The following is an 11,876-nucleotide window of genomic DNA, read 5'->3' as shown; positions in this document are numbered from 1 at the left end:
TTTTTGTATAAACCATTTTTTAATATCTCTAATCATTTTCGAGAGAAATTGAGAAAAATGAAAAGCCGTTCTACATATGAGGGGTGATTTCATCCCTTAAAACCGTTTTTTAGCAGCAACGGAAAATGTCAATACTCATCTATTGACCTTCTTTACATGTGTGCAAAGTTTCATCAAAATCAGAATTTTCGGGTTTGCGAGGTTCCCTTGTGAGTCGAAAAGTCCTGAACCATTTTTTTCTATTACTTATAATAAAAAAGTAGTTATTGAGTAAATCAGGCCAATCAGCGCCGACCTTTAGCCAGGCGCACGTCAGTGAGCCGCGCGCCTGGTGTGTGTAAGCGCACCGCGCGGCTCACTGACGAGATTGTACGGCAATTCTAGGACACCCTGTATATATATTTTCTCTCTTTAGCCTCCGAGCGATGACCCTCCGATTTATTGTAAAATTCGCGATATCACNCCTAACTACACAACGACAACATACCTAACCAAAAATTTGTAACAATAAACTTCTTTTATAAATAAATTAACATGTTTTATATCTGATTAGTTTGATTAAATCGACTTCTCATCATCCACATCCTCAATTGATCGCACGGTCTCGTCCTTAGTTCATAGAGTTAAATCTCTAGACTCGAAAAAAGACCGACGAGCGGGGCCTCATAGGATAGAGTAAGATCGGCATACGCCGTTGACCTGTCCGTGTGAGCACACAAACTCGCTCGACTCTGCCGCAGCGGGATCACTGATGCAAGATCGAGCAGAGAGCAACGGCAGCATCGAAGCGGTGGGGGCACGCACACAAGCGAGAACTGCCGTCCGTATGCGCACACGGAGGGCGGTTCTCGCTTGTGTGCGTGTCTTCATCGCTTCGATCTCTTGTTGCTCTCTGCTCGATCTTGCAACTCTGAGCGAGATCACCAACCTGCTGTGCGGAGACAGAGAAACGACAGCTCTCTGTTACTCCACCATAGCCCGACCGTAACCGTGGGCCAGGACGTAACAGTACAAAAAAATTATTGGCATTCTGTGTAATTGCCANTAATATTCTCAGTGATTCCTGTAATACCTAAAAAAAACTTATTTTTTTAAAAACAGGTAAAAAAGTACGCCAAGTACACGCACAACACGTAATACTTTAAATTAAAATTCTAAACTCAAACTAATATTTATTAAAAATTGTATTTTATTTTTAATATAAAACATTTTATTTCTACAAAACCTACGTTACAAAAGAAGTGATATGAAAACGTAGCACCAAGTACACTTGTGTACGTTTAAAGGAAGTATTAAAAACATTATAACAAAATAAAAAGTATAAAATTATTATATATGTATCAATAGGTAGACTTTGCCTTTTGTGAAAAGTCAAAATATAAAAAATAATTAAGGCAAAAAAACTTGGCGTGGCTACACCAAAACTATAGCAGACATGTTTTATCTGTGTACGTGCGAGCTATTTTCAATTTATTTTATGTCACATGTGTAACTATGAAAACTAAACCAATCAGCATTGCACTAAAAGTAAAATTCTTTCATTAACAAATAAAACCTTGATAAGATTTTCACTTTTACTCGTCTGGTTTAGAGAGAACAATGCTATTTCTCTGAAAGTATTTATATAAAATAAATCTTTTAGTTTTACCTTGACGATTAAGTCTATGTGTACATGAAAACAAAAACTTTGTTATAATTGACTTGGAGTGTATAATATTTTTTTAAATATGCTAAAGAATATGAAAATTACAAAATTTATTAATACTCCAACAGTAAAACACAAGTACTTATTATGTATAACAGTAATGCTTCAGAAAAGATAGTGGTTAATAAACCATTACTGATTAGTTATCATCAGATTCATGCACACGTTCATGACAAACACATTTTATTCATTGACTGAGATGCAGCCACGCCAAGTTTTTTTNCCTTAATTATTTTTTATATTTTGACTTTTCACAAAAGGCAAAGTCTACCTATTGATACATATATAATAATTTTACACTTTTTATTTTTTTATAATGTTTTTAATACTTCCTTTAAATGTACACAAGTGTACTTGGTGCTACTTTTTCATATCACTTCTTTTGTAACGTAGGTTTTGTAGAAAAAGAATGTTATATTAAAAATAAAATACAATTTTTAATAAATACTAGTTTGAGTTTAGAAGTTTAATTTAAAGTATTAAGTGTTGTGCGTGTACTTGGCGCCTGTTTTTACCTTTTTTTAAAAAGGTAAGTTTCTTTCGGATATTACTTCTTTTTTTGTAGCATATCTTTCACTTATATAGTAAAAAAATAAACTTCACTTTTTTTCTATTATGTCTTATAGCGATTTCGGCTGATTTGCACCGACTGCACATTTCGAGTGTCGGTGCAAATTGTGTGTTCGGCTGGTCGAATGGCAGCAGTTTTTTGCTGGTTCCGCGTATTCGTCTGAGCTCAGTACACCGCATAGGTGCATGTTGGGTGTACACAAAGTGGCTCTCACAAATTAGTCGGAGCCAGTTAGTGTAATCAGTACACACACCGATGCGGTGTTGCACACAATTGCACCAACTCTACACAGGTGGCACACCGGTGCAGACCAGCCGAAATCGCTATTATTTTATAGAAGACAAACATTAAAGATTAAACTCACAATTTTTTTAAATTTTTCGCCGTCGTTTTCACATTCTCTTTTGCAATCTTTTATTCTTTCTTTTACTCTTTTATATCACAATCTGTTTTTCTCTCCTCCTTACTTTTTCTTTTTTTTATTCTCTTACTCTCTTTCTTTCTCTCTCTTTCTCTCTCGCACTCTCTTTTTTAGTCTCTTACTTATTTTTCTTTCACTCTCTCTTTTTTTCATTCTCTCTTATTCTTTCTCAGTTTCTCTCCCACACTCTCTGTCACTCTTTCTTTTACTCTTTTTCTTTTTTCTCTCTTCTTCTTTTTCTTTTTCTCATATGTTTTCTTATACAAGAAAACAGATTTCTTTCTTATCACGCGTCGTGTAGACGCATGTATATTGCCATCTTTTAAACCACAGATAAACTGATTTTCCCACCATCTAGCCGGTCGAATTTCCCCACCACCTAGCCGGTCGATTTTTCCCACCACTTACCTATCTAACCAGAAAACGTGAAAAATAAGAAGTCAAAACGTTTTCTGTAAACAGCTTCGAAAACAAGCCTCGGACGAGAAAAACACATTAATACTTTTCTTTTCTGCTTTTTTACCTGAATCGATTGAGAGTAGAATAAAGCCGATCGGTTCAGTCAGTATTAAGATATTGGTGATCGAATTTCTTCCCACTCCTAAAATTCTTCATTTTCGCGTATATAGAGGTATGGTGTGCCTCGCACAGTTCGGACGCATTGCGTGCGCGTGAACTTGGCGCGAGGCACTACCGTGCCACTTGATAATATTCTTATGTGATTGTCAATAATATTTATATTACTGACTTTTTTTTTATTTATATGTAATCGGCAGTTTTTTTTTGTAAAGGTTCCTATTCCATTTTCTAGTCCGAATAGTATCCAAACGAAATTTGTGGATTGAAACGTTTGTATCTTTACTAAAAGAAGAATTTTACGCAAACATCATATGTAGCTCGTTATTGCTTCATCCCTATTTTTTAAATTTAAACTTATATATGAATAAAACGCGTGAAACTATTGCAAGAGCAACGAAACACAGACGCGTAAAAGTTCTTTAAAATTTTATCTTGCATGTAAAAGAAAACCTCAACTAATCGGTTATCGAGTGCGAAATAAAGTATAGAAAATACTCATTTGTTTTTCACTTTTACACAATATAGATTAGAAAAAATGGTGCCTTAAAAAAACTTTTGGCATAATTTTAATAAATTAAACAATTAAATGTATAATTGTACTATAAAACACATTACATTTTCGCAATTAAACAAATATCGCCATAATTATATGATGAAATAGTGTAATGGTGATTTTAAAAATTATAAACTTGCGCAAGTGACGATAGTAGATGATACTGGAGCATTTAATAATATTTCATGTAATTATAATACGTCTAATTTAGTAAACATTCTGATACTTACTGCGCTGATATGATTCTTTTGGTCTAAAAATTGCACATTTAATGTGAGAAAACTTAGACAAAGTATATTATATATTTATGCGCATTCGAGCTTGTAAGTAATCAAGCCTGTAAGCTTGTAGGCAATTGAAATGTAAGCAATAATTTGTGTACAAGGAATTGTCAAGTAACATGATGTAGGCAAATGATGTTGTTGGCAATAAATCTGCAGACAAACGGGGCTCTCCCACTATGTCACAAACTAAAAAAGAGTTTGAGTTTTGATTTGAAATTTATGTTAATTCAAATAGAACACATAATTTCTTGTGCTTGACGCGTTTTGTATCTTTTTCGAGATTTATAATACTAATCCATTTATACTACTAATTCAGTCAACATATACTTTTTGCTTGCAAAAATTCCGGTAGTTTTAATTTTTGAACATGTCTTAAAGTACGGTTTTCTAATAAAAATCCCAAGTTTTCCAACACGGCGGGTCGCCGCTCGCGCCGTCATCTTGAAAAAACGACGTCTAAAATATGTTGTTTTGCAATATCTACTTATCAGTTGGTCCTACAATAAAAATAACTATATTCAATTTTGTAGAAAAAAACTTTTCTTATAACTTTTGTCTAAAATATTTTTTTGTATTTCTAATAGATAAGAAACTGCAGCGATGTAAAAAATGAATCTCGCTTTGCGTGAAAAGTTAAAAATGCATGCAAAATGTGATGAATATTCACTTACGTGTAAATATTCACTTTCTTAAAGCAAAGTTCAATCTAAGTGTTTAGTTCATTGATAGCGAAACACACTTTATCGTCTAAGCACAAATGTGCGATCTTATATTTTTGAGAAATCATCAATAACTACAAGACGATCGTATTTTCTATGAAAAATTACAACGTATCACACAATATAAACGTCTGTGTTAAAAAACCGATATTATTTATGTTGTAATCTATGTATCTATCTACATTGTAATAAAAAGAATGGTTTCAAAATTTGTCGCACGCGAACATCTCTCTAAAATTTCTTTTTACACGTTATTCGAGGAGAAAAAAATATGTGAATGTGGTCATAAAACATTATTAGAAATAAACGCATAATGTTAAAACTTACGAAAAAATACTAAAACTATTTTATTGCAATTACAATTTTTATTAAAAATAATTCTGTAATTAATAGTGTTTTTATAATTTACTATCTTTTTTTTTACAAACACAATAAACTATAACGTAAATTATAACTTCTCATTTAACATTTTACAATTTTGTAATTTTAATTAATTATTCAACATTTGCAGTTCAACAGTTTGCAACATTTTTTAAATTATATGATTAACATATCTTGATTAACATATACAACACTTATACAACATTAACATATCTTATACAACATTAAATAGTATTGAACAATATTAATTTTTCTCTTACATTTCTTACTTGTATATCTAGATTCTGTGTGAGAATATTTATGTGTCTAAAGTTTATGTGTAAGATGTTATACTGTATATATACATACACATATATTTATATATATTATATATACACGTAGTAACCACCGTATAACATAAAATATTCTATTGAATCCCAGTGTACTCCATTGAAAAGTCGACTTTATTTTATCGCTAATATGCNAACTGTTAAATAGTAAAATACGAAAACTGTATTTCTACTTTTACTCAATTNTACTAACTATTAGTATAAGTTAGTGTTATAAAATAAAGCTTACTTAAAAGAACAAAACACAAAATTTAGACACAACAAATGAATAAAATTTTTCAACTAAAAGTGTTTGTTTTCAAAATGTAAACTGTCATAAAAAAACCGAATACAAAAAATGATCCATCATAAAAAGGAAACTTATTCGCAGCTAGCTACGCGATAGCTTATGAAATTAAAATAATAATGAGGAGCACAATAAAGCGTAGATTCCATTTTAAACAGAAACATACGTCGAATTTCAANTTTTTCGTTAATGGCATCGAGAACAAATGATTCCTAGAACAAAATACAAAATATATTTAAAGTAAAATNCTGAATACTTGTGTATAAATATTAAATATATGAAGTACGGAATATACTTTTACTAGATATAATATACATAATTTACATATAAACAATAAGTTTTACATATAAACATTACATATAAACTTTACATATAAACAATAAATTATACTTGAAGAAAAGAAAAAATAACGGCCAATTTCAAAAAAATATTACAATAACTTTTAATAATCTATACATACATTTACCATGTGATGCATATGCAGCAATTTCTTTAAGAATATTTCGTTAGTAATCTGAAAAAACCCATGTACTATTAAAACTTAGTGTGATTTCCTTATATCATGTAACATCATTCAATAATATAAACTCGATAGAAAATGAAACATCATGTGAATCATATAGGTTTATATGTACATCGGATGCAATTTTGTATGATCGTATAAACTTTTAGATAAGTCGAATATGATTTTATATAAATTGGATATGATTTTATGCGATCGTGTAAAATCAGATTTCAAATTTAGCGCAATCTGATTTTATAGGATCATATATAGATACATAAAAGTATGTACGATAGTATGTAATTTCTTATATTTATATATGATCTTATAAACTCAGATCGCGCCAAATTTCAGATTTGATTTTACACGATCACATAGAATCATATCCAACTTATATAAAATCATATTCGACTTAAATACAAGTGTACACGATCATACAAAATTGCATCCGACCCACATATACTCCTATATGATTTTCCATTGTTTCTTGAGAAATTATTCTTTCCTTATATCAAAAGCAAGTATGAATCTAGACAACACTATACCTCTTTACATTTTTTATTATATACATACATATATACAGGGTGTCCGACAATTAGTGTAAAATCTCTCGTAAACAGATAGAAGAAGTAAACCTGAGTCAAAAAGTCCTAAATTATCTTTTTCTTTTACATATAATAAAGAAGTACTTTGTGAATAAATCAAGCTACTCAGCACCGACCTTTAGCCGGACGCTCGCCTGTAAGCCGCGCGGAGAGCTTACGCACACCAGGCGCGTGATTATTTACTAATTACTTTTTTATCATATGTAACCGAAAAAAATGGTTCTCGACTTTTTGGAACAAGTTTACTCCTTCTACCTGCCTACGAGAGATTTTATACTAATTGTCGAACACTCTGTATATATGTAAAAAATACGGAAATACTGTTTTGCATAGATGACTACAAAAATTAAAGAAGATCATACAACATACCTTTGTCAAATCGTCGTTTGAATATATGTTATTAATAATACAATTTATTATTGCTAATATGTTGACGTCTCTAGAAAACAAATAACAGATTTTCATATGTAAAATTACTTATACATTATACAATATAACATGAGACAACAATGTTTGTTCCGAGAATAAAAGTATTATAAAAAATATCCAGATTACGTAAAATAAATATTCGTTTTGTTGCATAAAAATGCTTATACATACAAAATAAACTTTTTACCTTCCTATTCCAATTTGTAGTCCGATTAGTATAACATCAAGCGCTGACGTATTTTTTGAATGCATAGCAAAAATATTAAAAAGTAAAGTAACAGTAACACTTTTCTTTTCATGTACAATGTTTTTGTAAACATCACTATTGTCTGCATTTAAACTAATTCTACGTATTAGTAAAGAATTATGATGAAGAAACAATAGAAAGGCCAACAGATTCTTATACTGTTTAAAGCAAGGTAAGAATTCGAAAAGTTGTTCTAGTTTCCCTTGTGTTTGGTATATCTTGACTATATCTTGCCACACAGCAGACGTTTCATAAGTGACAGTGTCTAACATTAGTCTTTGGCAATATATCCACTTCTGCCAACTTGGCAACAGTCTGCAAGAAAAACATATATTATCCCAGATAGTCAAATGTGAAAACTCAATATAAAGCAAATTATTGTTTAGATTAAGATGCTCGCCAATTGCTGTTGTGTTGTTTTTATTTAATGCAACAAAAATGTTTTTGTTAAGTTAGTATCAATATGGAGAGTTATTGTCAACAAATTGTAATAGACAATGTTTATGACAAGTGAGTGAGCAATATGTGAGCAATATGTTAGCAATGATTTTTATTCGTAAGTTAAAAAATAATATAAGTTTATTGTTGATGAGGTGTTGGAAACTTGCTGTTATTATATTTTGAAGACCGTTGCTGGCAAGAACGTACTAAAAACAAAATACACTCTTTTCTTACAGTGCTGAAAATTTATCTTTGATAAGAAAACAATTACAAAATTGTTTGACAAAATGTTGCACTAAAATTGTAATTTGGAATTATACAGATATATTTTAGGAAATAGATGTAAATCATTGATCGTTTATAAAATATTTGTAATTGTTTGCAAAAGTATTTTGCAAATATTATTTCGGCAAAAGAATAACGATAGAGCGAATCATCTTAGCAGTATATTTGCAAAATTAATTTCAAAAAGAAATTGTCCAATAAATGAGAAAAAAAGTTTCGCTATGTGATGTTTAAAATATATAGCAATATAATTGCATATGAAGAAATCTACGTAATTCATGCATATACTTATGGAAATGCATAACGACTTTTTTGACAAATATTATTTATAAAATTTTATTTCGACAAAACTGTTACATTATAGCGAATCATCTAAGTGCAATCATTGCAGGATCGTCGTTCTTCGTGATGCCAATTTTTTGCAATACACGGAAAAAAAAGATTTGCTAAAATAGCAAGAAATTAGTTACTATATGGCCAGCAAAAAAACATTTGTTAAGTTTAGTAAAATTTTTGTTTTGCCAACAAAATATTTTGTTGATGAAACAAAAAATTTCGTAGGATCAACCATTTTTTTTTGCTGACTATATAATAGCAAAACTTTTTTTTCCGTGTATTTTCACAATTTGCCTATGAGGAATGAGCAATATTTGTGGCAAGTTACCAACAATTTGCACTCAGTGGCTATCTAGGACTTTTTTTTTACTTAAATAAATATAACTCTTCTTAAAGTCTAATCCATTAGTGTTATTCCATAGATATAAGTCCAGTAGCACGATAAGATCTTTGTGACTTCAACGGACGTCAAGTTGCTATTGGAAAAATAAAATAACGTACTTGTTTTGTGTAGGATGTTTAAAATGCCAATTTACTATTCCATTAACATGTTCTTGGCACTTTAAACTACCAAGGATGCATGTCCATTTTAAAACTTCATGATAGAATTGATTATTGGCACTATTTTCCGAAGAATGTGTATATGATATGTCATCAAGAAACTTATTCAATATTTCCAGAAGTTTATTCTATAAAAGCAAAAGAAGTTATGTTGTAACACAGTGTTAATTACCAAGTGTCTTTAATATATAATTATTTAACAATATCTTTGTGTTGTTTAGTGTTTCATATCTAAAATATTGTAGATTCTACTAGTTTTGTGACATCTTAATATATAGCAATTCTTTTTCTTCTTTTCTAAGTTATATGTTTATAAAGGTTACAAAGTTATTTTTTTTTATTGAATATTTACATGTATTGCTGATAATTTTTATAGAACTTACTGTTTTTAACAAAAAATATCGAATATTTGTTGTTCTAGATAGCACTCCTATACTATAGTCTTTATGATGTTAAAACAACAAATAGTACACTATCGTAAACGATACATTTGTACAACACAATATATCATCGGTTTTTTATGTGCAGTTCATTTATGAACAAAAAATAGATTGGCCACAAAAAAATTACATTGCGAAAACAACTGTATTTAAATTTTTTAAAGTTGTAAAAACTTGCAAGTCGTGTGTACTTAGCAATTATATAGCACTTCTATAGAGTATCTTTTTAAGTATAATGACGTGCCTGTGTATAACTGTAGATTTTTATGTTTGCAACAGTCTATTTATGTTCTTATGTATATTTGTTATGTTGTGGGCTAAAGATACACAAGTGTGTACACCTGTTTTGTAGTATATGTATATGTATATGGGTGATTCTCTGTGAACGCGTAAAATTCACCTTTCAGTGTTGATAAAAAATAATTATTATTAACTAACGGATAGCGGTGAATTATGTTATTTTATATCATTTTAAGTCACCATTCGTAATATGAATACGTGACTATGCAATATAAAAAACTTATCTATGTTTTTTATGTCAATATGCCACGGAGATTACAGTCCACGGAGATTACGTTTTTTGAGAATTACCCATATGTACATGTACAAAGGCTTCAAAGGAACCCTTTATCTTTAGAAATACATATTTTTGATTAAATTTTAAGACATCATGGTATTTGACAAAATTATGTCTGAAACTTCCTTTTTGAGTTATTAATAAAAATAGGTGACGTACCACGAGTCGGATACGAGAGGGGTAGGGATTTTTTATTAATATATATTATGAATATATTATAAAATATGCGCAGAAGCGGCGCAACTCACCGTGAGTGACAGTAATTTATATAATGCACGAATTAAGTAATACAAATTACGAATGAAGAACTAAATAACTGAGAGAAAAAGAAAGCAAAAGAAAGAGACAGAGAAAACTACAGAAACAGTGTGTAGCGATTAGCTGATCGCGTCAGGCAGCAAAACCTGATAGGAAATTAATTACAAAATTATGTGACAAAATTTTGCACTAAAATTATAATTTGCAATTATACAGACATATTTTAGGAAATAGATGTAAAAAAATTGATCTTTTCTGAAATATTTGTAGTTGTTTGCAAACTTACTTTTCAAATACTATTTCGGCGAAAGAATAACGATATGGCAAGTCATCTTAACAGTATATTTGCAAAATTAATTTTACAAAGAAATTGTCTAATAAGTAAGAAAAGAAATTCAGCTATGTGATGTTTCAAATATGTAGAAATATGAGTACATATGAAGAAATGCAAGAAATTGTCGTCACTCATGATGTCATATTTGTGCAATATTTTCACAATTTACCGATTGGAGGTATATACTGTAGAAATGCATAATGGCTTTTTTGCAATTTTGGACAAAGTTTATTTACAACATTTTATTTCGACAAATCTGTTGCGTTATGGCGAATCATCTTAGTACAATCATTGCAAAATTGTCGCCATTCATGATGCCTTTTTTGTGCAATATTTTCACAAATGTGCTTATTAAGGTACGTAATTGCTCGCGTCTGATGCTGAATTGTGTCCTGCATACTTTTTGTATCCGACTCATGGTAGATCAACTAGTTTTATTAATGACTCAAAAAGTAAGCTTCAGATATAATTTTTTCAAATAAAAAGGTGTCTTAAAATTTAAGTGTCAAGAATATATATTTTTAATAATAACGAAGTGATCTGAATCACTTTGTACATATGTGTATACAGGGTGTCTGACAACGAACTATAAAGCCGACGTATGTAGGTAGATCGGATCATTCTGAACAGAAAAGTTATATACTATTTTGCAAAATTCGCAATATTTATTGAGATATGAATTAATAAATGTGAACCAATGAAGGAGCAGGGAGCGATGATCGGACTGTATAGGCGTGCACGATTATCAGATGAAAAGAAAAATGGCTTCTCTTATGTAATGTCTTAGTAACGAGAGGCGGAGTAAACAAACAAGCGCGGAACGACTCAGTTTCTTGCAATCGGGCGCTATTCGGCGGTACGCAGCGAGCAGCGGCGAGCGAGGACTAGAGCTGATAATTGTGCACGCCTATAGAGTCCGATCATCGCTCCCCGCGCCTTCATTGGTTCACATTTATTAATTCATATCTCAATAAATATTGCGAATTTTGCAAAATAGTATATAACTTTTCTGTTCAGAATAATTCGATCTACC

General features: G+C 30.6%; 1 protein-coding gene across 1 annotated transcript in view; it reads right to left on the bottom strand.

The window, feature by feature from the left end:
• Positions 1-5,856: 5,856 nt before the first annotated feature.
• The window catches only part of LOC109860632 (aminopeptidase Q-like), an 11,911-nt gene continuing 5,891 nt past the window's right edge, over positions 5,857-11,876 (bottom strand). Inside the window, exons 8-12 of the mRNA XM_020439865.1 lie at positions 9,175-9,362; positions 7,552-7,926; positions 7,305-7,374; positions 6,289-6,342; positions 5,857-6,040 (exon numbers count right to left, since the gene is read on the bottom strand). Coding sequence (XP_020295454.1) covers positions 5,903-6,040; positions 6,289-6,342; positions 7,305-7,374; positions 7,552-7,926; positions 9,175-9,362 — 825 coding nt within the window. The 3' untranslated portion in view covers positions 5,857-5,902. The remainder of the gene's footprint in view (positions 6,041-6,288; positions 6,343-7,304; positions 7,375-7,551; positions 7,927-9,174; positions 9,363-11,876) is intronic.

The sequence above is a fragment of the Pseudomyrmex gracilis genome, unplaced genomic scaffold (genome assembly GCF_002006095.1).
Source record: "Pseudomyrmex gracilis isolate BER0280 unplaced genomic scaffold, ASM200609v1 scaffold_437, whole genome shotgun sequence".
Lineage (NCBI taxonomy): Eukaryota > Metazoa > Arthropoda > Insecta > Hymenoptera > Formicidae > Pseudomyrmex > Pseudomyrmex gracilis.
The sequence above is the reverse complement of the archived record's forward strand: the minus strand, read 5'-3'. Positions and strand labels throughout refer to the sequence as shown.